Here is a 15037-nt window from a genome sequence, read left to right on the forward strand (position 1 = left end):
TTCCACGTAGCAACATACATTGGTTTCCACAAATGGGTATTGTTCCCTTCCTTTCCGAGACAGTCAAGAACAGAACTTCCTGCAATATGCGTTGATCTTGTTCCGTCATCACTGGCAGGTTTACTTTGAGCACAGATATTGGAAAGTCTGTGCTTTGAGCAGCATCTCCCTCTCTTCCTCAGTAACAGTTGACGTATCTTCTGGCCTGAGGGTTGCACCATCCGATACCTTCGTTTTCCTTAGCCTTATACTCTCATGATAACATTCAAGGCCATTTAGATACGGTGGTTGGCCTGGTCCTTCCGTACCAACACTAGTGAGCAATATCTGAACATGACCGTAGTATCCACATCTTTACACAAATCATTTCCCTGGATACCAGGTACCTAGCTTTGTATCACTGTGTTTTGCTGCTGACCATTTTCTGGTTCTTCCGCCCGCCACACATACATCAGTGCTGTTGACCGCTGATGACTATTTAACCCATAGCTGGAGTAAAGGATGAATGTAAGCACTTTAACTGTATACATTTCATGTTTAAGCAAATTCATTCAATAAACCATTAAGCAATATGACCATTAGCTATCACTGAATATGTATAGAGGCCCTGCATGAAATTATCGATTGGCTCCAAACAAAGGATTTGAGCCGGTGTCCTTCACCGTAGTTATGGCAGAGTGCAGTCCATTCAATCAAATGTTGTCATCAACCTATTTGATCGTAGTGCAGGGGTATGTGTATGAGACGAACTGTCACGGTAGATTGCAATCATGCTTTTGTTGAATGCATTCGAGTAGTCCGCCATATTTACGGGATGATACGCCACATGCAATACGTAGTAACCGCTTGCACCGGCCGCTTGCATTATGAGTTGACAAAAGGAGCACTGGGTCGGGAAAATCTACCTTATGAGATATATAGTACACACACACTGTCACATTGCTCGCAATGAATCCTACAAAAGACCACAATCAATCGATATGTGACTCGGTGTGACTTCATGCTATGTTCACCATTATTCACACATTACAATCACATCAAGAGGTAGGTTTACTTAGTTTTCTTTAGTAAAACATTTCGCCAGCAGTGTCAACTAACTTAATAAGGAGTAACCAAATAACTTGAAAACACTCGGAGTCAGCGGATATCAAGTTAAAAGAGAGCGCGCCACACGAGTCAAACTCAATAAACTTAGTCATGCTGGCATAACCTCATCGCCAAGGTACTTAAGAATGTTCTGGCGACATCTAATGTCATTAGTTAACACTTTTGTCATAAAGTCCATTACATTTTATGAAGCAATGAGCTGCATGGGGAATGAACCAGTCGTTAGTATGTTAATGATAATAATGATAAGCGGTAGCTGCAAGTTAAAAAACTCGCAACACGGAGTAACCTTTGTAAGGACGGGTGCGAAGAAGCGACCACTTCGATGTATTTGCTGTCATCATATCCAGCGTCATCCAATACACAATAATGTGTTCTCTAATGGCGAACAAATGGATATATTAAAACACTGACGGCAAACAATATAACTTGATTAATATTACCGTGGTTACTGACCATGCATTCCATTAGGGATTCATTTTAATAAAAGAAATGAATGATGGATGAAGCAAAAGGGTGTTTTGAGAGTATTCCTCTTTTAGCCGCAACGAACTGGTTTGATGTGTGATTTACCTTGAAATATGTTATAGAGCAACCATAATCAGACATTCTAAAGAGTTAACCGTCGGCCACGCAATGTGTTGCTATGATGTGTCATGTCAAATCTCTCAAATGGTCTTCTAATTGATTATTGATAGCTGCAACTTCAACAGTACTCCTTATTCTCCTAATTCACTCGAAGAGTAAACCACAATCTTAATGTCAATAACTGACTGTCAACTACTCAACGTATTCAGTCTCAATCTGAATGTGGCAAAAATATTGTTATTTTGATGGGTTTAACCTTTTTGTTCTCGCACCGTGATCGTTTATAACTTGATATGATTTTGTGTCGTAACATTCTACCCGGGGCGTCCGGTATAGTGACTGCTACGAGTAAAATTGACAATATGACTAGTTTGCGTTGGATTCTGCATAGAAATAGGTATTTACCACTTTTTTGAAATCCACCGAGATCAAATCATATCTAATATTGATTTTCCTTTATTACTTGTAACTCCCTTTTTCGGAAATATTTTATAATATTGTTGTCAAAGAAAACACTGCTTCCCGTATCGTCACATACGCTTACTAGTATAACGTATTATTCATGTCTGGAGCTAAGCATTCACTTAGATTATAATAAAAATGTCTGTGTAATTTGTGAGGAAAAATATGTTCTGTGCAGGATTGTAGGCGAAGAACGTGTGCTTCTTCCATTGTGGTCGGCGAACAATTTACAACCATTTTCACCAAAATATGTCTTGATGTCTTCGCATGTCAAGATGTCTTCGCATGAGTCGAACCAAGTGTTTTCCGTTTCGAAATTTCCGTTAGGAAATATTTGACATTAATGCACGCATTGCATGGTTATATTTTGCTTCATGATGAAAGTCAAACTCTATACTAAAAACATTTTGCGAAAACACTATGGCTATTTATGGCTATTTATTTTGCGAAAACACTATGGCTATATACGCAGATGACCTGACAATTATAGCAGGAAGTGTTGATGGATGTAGAGAATTTCTCACCCTGGTCGAAACCTTCCTGAAGTGGACCAGAACGATGGAAGCTAAACCTACTAAATGTAGAAGTCTGGCCATGAAGAAGTCAAACACTGTCAGGACAAATGGAAGGACAACAACCTATGCACCATATGACCCACAACTTCACATCAGCGGGAAGGACATCCCGTTTATCCACCAATCATCCATGCGATTTCTCGGTCAAGGGATATTCAAGGATCTGAACGACAAAGAAGTCCGATATGGTGTCGAGTCCAAACTGAAGACTCTCCTAGAGAGAGTAAACAATGACCAAGTCAACAGTATCGCTAAGATGTGGATATATGAAAACCACATTGTGAGCAGGATATCTTGGGAATTCATCATCTACTGCTTCCCAGTGTCATTCGCCCAAATTCTTCAAGCTGTGGCCACACGCTACCTCAAGAGATGGGCAGGCCTGCCGAATAGCGCCAACACCTCTATTCTCTACAGAAAGAGAGATAACAAGGGCCTTCAACTGAAAGCTTTAACAATGCATTTCAAATGTATGCAGTTGGTGAAGTACCACATCATGAAATACTCTGTGGACGAGGAGACACAGTTCATGTATGGTCACATAGAGCAGAGACAGAGAGGAAAGAAACAGTGGAATGGTGTGAAAGAGCTGCATGAAAGAGAAATACATCTTTTTATCAACGAGCTATGCAGAGGGCAACATGGTCGCCAGGGCCTGGGCTTCATCAAGGGTCCGAAACGCCAAGAGCAGATGTCTAAGCAAGAGCATAGGAGCACGCTATCATCCATTACCAAAGATGTCTCTGAAGAGCACCTACTTGTCTCCTTATATAGAATGGCAAAACAAGGGCGCTTCCTCGGAAGGGAAACAGCCATGCACATGGACACAATATGGAATAGTCTCCTCTACTCCTGGTCACCTGAGATGCTGAAATTTTACCTCAACTCAATCCAAGACACACTACCCTCACCAACTTGCCAACTTGAAGAACAAACACCCACTAGGTCAGTGTACTCTCTGTGGCTACAACTGCTGCACAATGCTGCACATATTCAACTGCTGCCAGCATTATCTTAGAACAGGCCGTTACAACTGGAGACATGACATGGTACTCCGAGAGATAATCCACCAACTAGTTCCTGCTGTTTTGAAAGCTAGATGTGGGACAGTAGGCGACGGAGATCAACAGAAAGTCACCGGCATTTCATTCAGAACTGAGACTGGAACAAAGTACAGAAATGTAGCATGGCACGGAACCCAGAAAACAACATCATCCAAAGCTGTGAGGACTGGCAAGTAGTGTGGGATGAAGACAATCGCCCAGCTATGTTCCCTCCAGAGATAGTGACAACATCGAAAAGGCCAGATATAACTGTCTACGCACCATCAGACAAGCAAGGCATCATAATTGAACTCACAGTACCTGCTGAGGAGAACTTAGCACAGGCCAAGCTCAGAAAGAAAATGAAGTATGAAGATCTAATCCAGGAAGGATAAGCAGCAGGATGGGAACTGAAATACTTCCCAGTAGTAGTGGGATCAAGAGGATTCATAAACAACACACTTCGAACCTGCTTCAAGTCATTTGGCCTCACAAACAAAGAAACCAAAAAGGCACTGGATACTGTGGCGAGAACAGCATTAAGAGCAACATACACCCTATGGCTTACACACAACAACAGACACTTTGGAAACTGGGAATTGGTGAATCGTCCGTATATGCCGCCACTCGACCTACCTGAAGTTGAATAAATGACCAAGCTTTATTTCCCTACATAGGACAAGGATCCTGTGACCAGCCTAACCTATAATGGAACTTGCACACATCAAGATATTTCAGCAGTGCAAGTCCTGCCCTGCAGATACATGACAAAGGGTTTGCTTGGTATACTAAGGGGTTGTGGCTTGGCACGTTGGTTTCAACACCGTATACCGACAGTTCCTGGTCTGAAAGAAGGGAGTAGCCACTACTGTAATGTGATTCCCTGATGTCAACAGTTGCTGCACTGGAGAGGGAGGGTTCCCGGGAACAAAGCGCTCAACCCACCACCGCCCGTCCCAAGTCGGGGGCAGTGCAGCAGAATGTCAGATTGATGGAACAGGATTTATAATATGTTTACATGGGCTTGATACAGCAAACAACAACTTGCTTCATCTGTATACGTCCTTAAAAACGTCGATTGCAGATCAAGCCAGGAAGCAGCCACTCCACGGCTATGGAATTTCACTCTTACTAATAAAAGATGCAAAGCGTGAAAGAATTTTGTGATTGTGTCTATATGAAATTAATTTTTATTGGTATTCGTTATTTGCCGTGCAGCCAATACACGCATTGCATGGCTACCTCTGGCACTTTGTAAGTCATTAATTCAAATCATGTCTACATTCCTCTTCACCATGAATTTCAAACTCTATACTAAAACATTTTGCGAAAACACTGTGGCTATTTATGGCTATTTATAAACACTTCATGTTGTCTTCACTTCTGTGTAGATGAATCAAATAATTCAAAATTACCTGCTTTAAGCCGGGGCTTCAAGTTCAAATTACCAAATCGTCGTGTATGACTAATCCGCGAAGGAGGCCATCTCATGCCTTTTTAATAACAAAACTCAAACGCAAGCGGTATCATCGTTGTCCTCCCTCTTTTTCTTCTTCTCCGTCCGTTGGTTCTTTTTCTTGCTCTCCGTTTCAGGGGGTAGGAAGATTCTCGGGGGCCAATGGACAAGAAACAGTGCGGGGCCCTTTTAGCAGGGCCGGTTTTACCATCGGGACAGATGGGCCCCCAAAATTGCCCTTTGCATGTTCCTTTTTAGCCCAAAAACACCACGTTTTGGACCAAAATTTGGTAAAATTGCAAAATTGTCCTTCACATAGCAAAATTCACCTTAATTTTGGGCTAAAATTGTCTGAAATTGAAGGAAAAAAATCGCGTGCAAATGTCCTAGTAAAATCAGAAAAAAATATGCCTGTTTCCCTCTAAGTTGCAATGTTTCTGCCACCAGATCAGAGTCAACAGACAACGAAGTTAACACGAGTCAAACTCAATAATCATAGCCATGCTGGCATTACCACATCACCAAGGTACTAAAGCATATTCCAGTGATAACTGATGCCATTAATTAACAATTTTGTCATAAAGTATAATACATTTTATGAAGCAAGGGGAATGAACTAGTCATTAGTCATTTTCTCATTAACGATAAGAGGTTGCAGCAATGTACACAATGAATGTCACATGACTCGCGACACGAAGTAACCTTTGGATGGACAACCATATTATGGTTATTACTTTCAATGTATTTGCTGTCATCCAATACGCAATAATGTATTTTCTATTGGCGGGAAAATCATGCAAATGATTATATTAAAACGCCATAGCAAATAATGTAGCGTAGCCTATAAATACTACCATGGTTACTGACCATATCTTCCATTAGTGAAGCTAGCAGGGCGACAGGGCGTAAGCCAATGCGAGACAAAAGTACTGAATATTTTTAATGGATTTTAAAACGTAAAGAATGAGACAGCCTTCACCTTAGCAGGGCATAAGCCAATGCGAGACAAACAATATTTACAAGGATCGGAAATAAACAATGCAATCTCAAGAAATTATGATTTAAATGGCTTGCAAGCCCAGCCCAAGAAATCATGATGTTTAATGAGTGTTTTCAAAAGACTGAGAAGGTTGAACGTTTAAAACTCTTTTGCCTGAACCTTACCAAAAATTGCCTTCGCTATGAATTGTATAATAAAACACAATGACAATATTTGTTTTGTACAGAGGATATGGGCAAATTATTATAAAAACATCTACAAAAGCTCAGATGCGATATCTGTCAATGCACTTTTCCTATTGTTTTTTGCATTTGGCGACGACAATGATAACTCATTTGAAGCATTGTTTTGCTATAATGTATTGTTTATTATACGTCCCCCGCACGCATGCGACCTCTCGTTTGTGTAATCGCATTTGACAGTTTGGACAATTCATTGTATACTCCCCTTATTAAGTCTAAAATGGTAAATCAAGTAGAAAAATTGCTGCATTCTATTCATCATTGTATTTCAATTTTGGAAAATCTTCACCCGGCATTATTTTAGGAAGATTATATGATGTTCATGCACAATTTGCTTATAGTTCGAGCTAACTCATATTATGAACATAAAGTCATTGCCTCAAGTTCACCTCAAGTTTGGAGTTATAACTTAAAAACTTAAACGGTCTCCAAACAAAGTCAGTGATTTCAATAATAGCATTGTTTTGACATCCAAACAGCATGTTCATTGAAATGTACATGATAAATAACAATGTGGCCATTTACAGTTAAACCAATGCCACCCTGGATGCAATGAATTGGAGTCAATGTCTCCTGATCAGCATCTCTGACTGGAATATGTTCCAATTGATGCCAATGTACGCCCTCTGTTACCCTTTATAAGTAGGATAATTACCTTCTAGGTAAAGCATGAGTAGGATTTACATTTTCACCCATCACGATTGGTTCATTTCAGGCGGGTGGAATGGCAGGATCCGTATTCTTTTCAGGATAAGGATAATCGCATTTATATGCGGCTCTTGAGTTAAGGCCAATAAGATATCACAACGAAAGTTTTGGGCGTCTTTACCCACCCGAGAATAATCATGCACATGAGGTGAAAATAGCACCCCTTAATATCATGCTTATATCAATCTTAATTGGATCTCCTTCATAGACCCATACTATTCTTCTTGTGTGTCAGTATTAGTTATCTCAAACTTAGAGTGCAAACATCGATAGGTCATGCTCCCCTATGGGTCGCCTTTAAGCATTTTGTATTACAACAGTGTCGTTGAGCAGCAAATGTTTTCGATCATGATGTTTTCAATCATCTTGTTTTTATGCGCCGGCGAGGTAAATCTTCTGTTATCGTTCATGTAAATGACACCGCGATACACTTGTGAAAATAAAATATAATCTTCCGTGAATGAAGTTTCTTAATTCATCTATGTTTTACATGTCATCGTAAATCATTACAAATAAAACGAAAATACATGTCTTTAATAATGTTGAGTGGAGATATTTCACATGGGTGGATTTCTTTTCGGTCGCTGAACTGTTTTATGAACCAGATTACAAGAGCATAAGAAGAAGAAGAAGTAGAAGAAGAAGAAGAAGAAGAAGAAGAAGAAGAAGAAGAAGAAGAGACGAAGAAGAAGTGTAAAAGGACCATGACGTCCAGCCGTGACCTTGAAATGAAATCAAAATGACCTTGGACAGAATTGTCTTTAAGTGAAGTATGCATGCACTAAGTTTCATTACAATCCATCTGATAACAGAATTTGATCTTTGTTTGACCTCTGGTGACCTTGAAATGAAAACGAAGAAAAAGACAATAATGAAGTATTAATAAATAACCATAGTGTTTTTGGAAAATGTTTTTACTAGATTCAATTCAACGTGAATACAAATGTAGACATGATTGGAATCAATGACTTGCAAAATGCCAGACGTAATCATGTAATGCATGCATTGGCTGCATTTTATAAATTTACATACATCGTAACAAAATACTTGCAAACTTTATCTTTGGTTAGCAAATGTTAAATACTTTAAAGTATGTATTTGAAATTAGAGAGGATGACCTTCTATAAGTGTACAAAATTATTGCTATAGCAGGTTTCTTATTAATTGAAATGAAAAGGCCGTGGCTATATAGTTATGAACACTTCGTGATTCGTCACTTCATCATAGCGACGAATACGAAATGGTCCCCTAATGAATATGGTCAAAGAAGTGAAGTGACATAGGGCGACGTAATCAGTAATTTTAAAGTAAACACTATTTTAGATTACGGTATTATTGACTAATTGATGGGTGTCGTCAGACCCTGGATCAGAGTGGCGGTACACTACGAGTTGGTGAAGCGGAATTTGAAGATTATTTGAGAGATTTGACATAACACACATTAGTAGCGTACAGTTAACTCTTTACCGCACAGTTTTCATTATCCATGATTCACTTCTTTTATTGTGTCTAGTAAAAGAAATCCCTAATGGAAGACATGGTCAGTAACCATGGTAGTATTTATAGACTACGCTACATTATTTGCTATGGCGTTTTAATACAGGGTGTATCAAAATGATTGGTACCGAAGACTTTTCATTTTTTGCCGATTTTTTAAAACTATTTTTGGTGCCAGTTTGGGGTTAATTGCTTAAATATTTTCAAAGCTCTATTTTACTGCAAATACCTTGTGAGGATGATATGTTGAAAATCATGGTAATGTTTAAGATTTTCCTTGCCTATTTCTTCATTCATAATATATATAAATGTTATAATCAATATTTATTGCTTGAGAGTAATATTATTGACTTAAATAATTTAGGTGGGGTGAAAGAAGTTTGTGTATCAACACCATCCAGGGCGGTAATTTAAATTGTATTATTGAGATTACTAAGTAGATGGTGTGGCCGAATAACTATAGACTGTAGACAGTGTAGGTTAGTATAGACCTGGTAAAAGTTATTGGAATGGCTCCACAGTATTCCACACTTCAGTGTGCATTCATAGTTAAGAATTACTGGTCGACACGAAGCTATGGAGAAGTGCAGAGAAGATTTAGGAGACATTCTCTAAGAGCAAGGCGTATCCCATGCAAACATGCTATAACTTGCAATGCAGTTCTTTCAAGATGGGGCTTCACCTCACACTGCCAGAGTTTCTTCAGGAACTATCTTTCTAAAAGTATGTGTAAAGCAATTTTATGTTATGTATACTGAGTCGAGATATTGAAGAGTATGTATGCAATAAATGGTTCAAGCAGTGAACCTATTCATCTTGTGTTGTGGTGAAACCATGATTACGTCGATCTTCGTTTAAATGACAATAGCTCCCAGATGCATCAACCTATCAACTTCAGATTAATAGATCAACAAGTTAACATAAGCCCCTTTCTATTTATAGTACAAAAACTATATTAATTAGCAATTTTATATTTTTCATATATTTTTGAAAATGTCACATAGCCCGGTACCAATCATTTTGATACACCCTGTATAATCATTTGCATAATTTGCCCGCCAATAGAAAATACATTATTGCGTATTGGATGACAGCAGATACATCGAAAGAGTCGGCTATCCACTTTATTCCAATAATATGGCTGTCCATTCAAAGGTTACTTCGTGTCGCAAGTCATGTGATTTATTGTGTACATTGCTGCAACCTCTTATCGTTAATGATAAAATGACTAATGACTAGTTCATTCTCCTTACTTTATAAAATGTATTATACTTGATGACAAAAGTGTTAATTAATGACATCAGTTATCACTGCTTTAGTACCTGGGTGATGTGGTAATGCCAGCATGGCTATGATTATTGAGTTTGACTCGTGTTAACTTTGTTGTCTGTTGACTCTGATTGTTTTCAAGTTTTGGTTACTCCTTGTTAGCATTAGGATCTCAAACACGACAATCTGTAGGACACGGTTCCTTCACTTTGCTTATTTGATGGGGTTCGTTGAGCTATATCATTGGGTTTGGCTCATAGTGTAAGTTAGTTGACACTGTTGGTGAAACGTTTTAACAATGAAAACGATGAGTAAAACTAGCTCTTGATTAGCCTGAGTCCCTCGGCGCCGATCTCGAATCTATAAACGTGGCAGAACAAAATGGCTATATCGTTTCTCAGTTGCAAGTTCCACCCTATGAGTGTGCGTATCAGTTGAAGGACTGGTGGTTCAAATTAGGTCTTGACATGGTTTTAAAGTCACGCCGAGTCATATATGCTTTGTGATGTTTTGTAGGATTCGTAGAGAACATTGTAACAATGTGTGTGCACTCAACCTGGTATCCTGGTATTCCGTATATAGTCAGTTTACAAATCATCTTAAACTGGTCATATACGGCAGTTTAAGATATCTAAATATAGCGCCCTCTGTTGATGCCTAGAGCGGTTCCCGCACCATAGCTGTCCTATGGGGTTCAATTGTTGGTCAATGTTACATTAAGGTTACTCTTGCTTTCTTGCCCCGCGGGCCCTTATATTGGGTCCCACTTGGAGTGTTTGATCATCAAATGGGAGTCAGTATATATTATATTTACTATATTATTTTTTTACCATTACCCCATAATTTCCCTCATTCTTCAGGCCCTGCCTTCTATCGGCAGCTAATTTATAGTTTAAGTTTTTTGGTGGCGACCTAAACAAAACCATGGCGGAAACCGTGGCAGTAAAGCATCAGACACATGAAATAAGATGCTTATGTTTATTCTTATGCTTATGGTCTTCGACTACTCCTGGGGAACTGATGCATTGACCAGATAAGACAGCTTTGATGGAACGGTCTGTCGGGTAGCTCCTAATCTAGGTGAGCAGCTTGCCGGATATTTCTTTAGTTATGAGTTTTGTGAGTTTTGTCTTATGCCAGATCTTGTCCTTTGATATCCAGGGCAATCAGACGCGCTTCGTTGCCTCTTTCCGAGGAGTTGGACCACTCTGGGGTCAGAATGGTAAGGATTTCAGCTGTGCTAGGAGTCCTAAATCAAAACCGAAATTAGGAGAACAAGTGAAAAAGGTTAATACCCAAAGAGAAGACTAGGATGTATGAAATACACCTGGCTGGGGTTAATGGACTGTGGCAAAAGACGAGACAAAAATAATTAAACGGCATTGATCCCTTTCAGGGAGAGAGTATGATTCACTTTAAGGTGAAGGCCGTCTCATTCTTTACGTTTTAAAATCCATTAAGAATATTCAGTACTTTTAAAAACAGAATAATTGCAGCCGGAGTCCATAGAATGGAATTTTAATTAAAAAGGTGAAAGGACTAATAATAATGGATCATACGTAATGTGATTCAAAATAAATATATAAATGAAATTCAATACAGTGCTTTTGGCGGACATGTTTTAGCTATTCAACACCATAGTTACTGTTCTGGAACATTTTCTTGTGATAGGGATGTTTTAATATTCTGTGATTGTGTTTCATACTACTTTTCATTATGAATATTTTTATTTATTATTTTACCTTTTGTCAACATGATTATAGGGCTCAATGTGACCTGAAATTGTCGACTCAATTAGTTGGTAGGAATTAGTTGTTAGATTGATAAACTGATTGCAATGTTATAGTACCTATCCATCCGCTTCATCGATTCACTTGATGTATGGACATATAAACAAATAATCAATATGAAAAACAACACATTCTGTCCTTGCGTTTCTTGTTACACATTTTGATACCTTTAATACACAGTGAGCGCTGCGCTCTGTCAGCATGGTCAGCCTGTCATTAAAAAATCCAGCACCAGTTGAAAAATTGTACTTCCACTCGCGTATCAGTCAAATGAATGCTTTTGAGTTTTGCATCATCCTAATGTAAAGGTGAAAAAGATGGTGATTATAATAACGCTCAAACGTTAGTGCAATATGAAGTGTATAATAAAATACAAACGAACTTACAAGTATTTCTCTATTCTACATAAGAGACGGAACTTATTGCCATTTAAAATGTTTAAATATTGAAAGTTTACCACGCTTATTGTACATACGACGCTTTGAGGCAAAGTGTACGGAGCAAATCAATGAAATTCAATGTATATATTTAATGTTAAAGCAAATTCATTCAATAAACCATTAAGCAATATGACCATTAGCTATTACTGAACATGTATACATAGTAACTGCTTGCACTACATGAGTTGACAAAAGGAGGGCCGGGTCAGGGAAAATCTACCTTATGAGATATAATTGCACACACACACACACTGTCACATTGATCGCTATGAATCCTACCAAAGACCTCAATCGATATGTGACTCGGTGTGACTTATGATATGCTCACCATTATTCACACATTAGAATCACACCAAGGGCAAGTTTTTCTTTAATAAAACGCTTCATCAGCTGTGTCAACTAACCTAATAAGGAGTACCCAAATAACTTAAAAACACTCGGAGTCAACTGACAAAGAAGTTAAAAGAGAGCGCGCCACATGAGTCAAACTCAATAAACTTAGTGATGCTGGCATAACCTCATCACCAAGGTACTAAAGAATGTTCTGGTGGCACCTGATGGTATTAATTAACACTTAAATCATAAAGTCTATTACATTTTATGAAGCAATGAGCTGCATGGGGAATGAACCAGTCGTTAGCATGTTAACGATAAGCGGTAGCTGCAAGTTAAAACTCGCAACATGAAGTAACCTTTGCAAGGGCGAGTGCGAAGAAGCGACCACTGTATTTGCTGTCATCATATCCAGCGTCATCCAATACACAATAATGTGTTCTCTAATGGCGGGCAAACAATATAACTTGGTTAATATTACCGTGGTTACTGACCATATTCCATTAGGGATTCCTTTTAATAAAAGAAATGAATGATGTATGATGAAAAAGGGTATTTTGGGTGTATTCCATTTTTGCAGATTCTCTTTTAGCCGAAGTGAACTGGTCTGATGTGCGGCTATAAACTTGAAAGACGTCTAGAGTAACCATAATCTAACAGTTTACAGAGTTAACCGTCGGCTACGCAATGTGTTGCTATGATGTGTTATGTCAAATCTAATTGATTATTGATAGCTGCAACTTCAAAAGTACTCCTGATTCTCCCCATTCACTCAAAGAGTAAACCATAATCTTAATGTCAATAAGTAACTGTCAACTACTCAACGTATTCAGTCTCAATCTGAACGTATGATGTGTCAAAATATTGTTATTGTGACGGGTTTAACCTTTTTGTTCTCGGACCGTGATCGTTTATTGATATACTTTTGTGTCGTAACATTCTACCCGGGCGTCTTGTATAGTGACTGCTATGAGTAAAATTAATAGGATGGCTAGTTGGCCTTAGATTCTGCATAGAAATAGGTAGTTACCCCTTTTTGAAATCCTCCGAGATCACATTATATTGATTTTCCTTTATTACTTGTAACTTCCTATTCGGAAATATTTTATAATATTGCTGTCAAAGAAAATGGGCCAACATACACTTACTAGTATATGTATTACTCATGTCTGGAGCTAAGCATTCACTTAAATTAATATAAAAATGTCTATGGAATTTGTGAGGAAAAATATGTTCTGGGCAGGATTGTTGGTGAAGAACCTGTGCTTCTTCCATTGTGGTGGGTGAACAGTTTACAACCATTTTCACCAAAATAAATCTTTAAACAATTTCGCACGAGTCGAGCAAAGTGTTTTCCGTTTCGAAATTTCCGTTAGGAAATAATTGACATTAATGCACGCATTGCATGCTTACATTTTGCTTTATGATGAAACTCTATGCTAAAAATCATTTTGCGAAAACACTATGGCAATGTATTAAAGGCTATTTATAAACATTTCATTTTGTCATCGATTCTACGAATATATAATTTTACAAATAAACGATGCAACGCGTGAAATAATTTTGTGACTTTGTCGGTATAAAATTAATTTTTATTGGTATTCGTTATTTGCCATGCAGCCAATACCTCTGGCATTTTGTAAGTCATTAATTCAAATCATGTCTACATTCTTCTTCACGATGAATATCAAACTCTATACTAAAAACATTTTGCGACAACACTATGACTATTTATGGCTATTTATAAACACTTCATGTTGTCTTCACTTCTGCGTAGATGAATCAAATAATTCAAAATTAAACATGCTTTAAGCCGGGGCTTCAAGTTCAAATTACCAAATCGTAGTGTATGACTAAACCACGAAGAAGGTCATCTCAGGCCTTTTAATAACAAAACTCAAACGCAAACGGTATCACTGTTGTCATCCCTCTTTTTCGTTATCTCCTTCACTTTTTCTTCTTTTTCTTCCTCTCCGTTTACTTTCTCTAAATAAATGCCTGAATAAACAGAGAAAAAATACATAGAAAATCATCATCATCCTTCGGCTGCGGAGCAGGCGACTACAAGGTTCCTCCAGCTATATCGGTTTTGAGCCATTGCTGACAGTTGACCTTGACTCAGCATACTGTCCATATCCCCCTAAAGACACTGGATGTATTTCTAGAACAAGGTTCGTTACCGTCCATTCAGATTTCCTCTTGCCATGAGTTAGGACATACAATGCATACTCTTTTACTGGCTTATCGTCAGGCAAGCGGCGTATATGCCATACAAATTTCAGTTGACGAGTCCTGACTTTCTCTACAAGTGGCGCTGTGTCTGTCAGATTGTAAATGGTAGAATTTGGTAGAAAATGTATTAAATAATTATGATAATAATAAGGTTACTAATTACTCTAAATAGACAAAAAGAGATTTGATTATACTTACAATATTATGTATATAATAAGTGAAGAAACCAGAGAGAAAATAACAGGTGCAGTGCACTGAGGCGAACTAAGTTGTGGGGGTGTTGTTGAGTGTGTAA

General features: G+C 38.2%; 1 protein-coding gene across 1 annotated transcript; it reads left to right on the plus strand.

Moving 5' to 3' along the window:
- Positions 1-2613: 2613 nt before the first annotated feature.
- Positions 2614-3750, plus strand: LOC140159497 (uncharacterized). Its single transcript, XM_072182985.1, has one exon. It carries the CDS (start codon positions 2614-2616, stop codon positions 3748-3750), a length of 1137 nt encoding a protein of 378 aa, XP_072039086.1.
- The last annotated feature ends 11287 nt before the right edge of the window (positions 3751-15037 follow it).

This window comes from Amphiura filiformis, chromosome 8 (assembly GCF_039555335.1).
Source record: "Amphiura filiformis chromosome 8, Afil_fr2py, whole genome shotgun sequence".
NCBI classification, from domain to species: Eukaryota; Metazoa; Echinodermata; class Ophiuroidea; order Amphilepidida; family Amphiuridae; genus Amphiura; species Amphiura filiformis.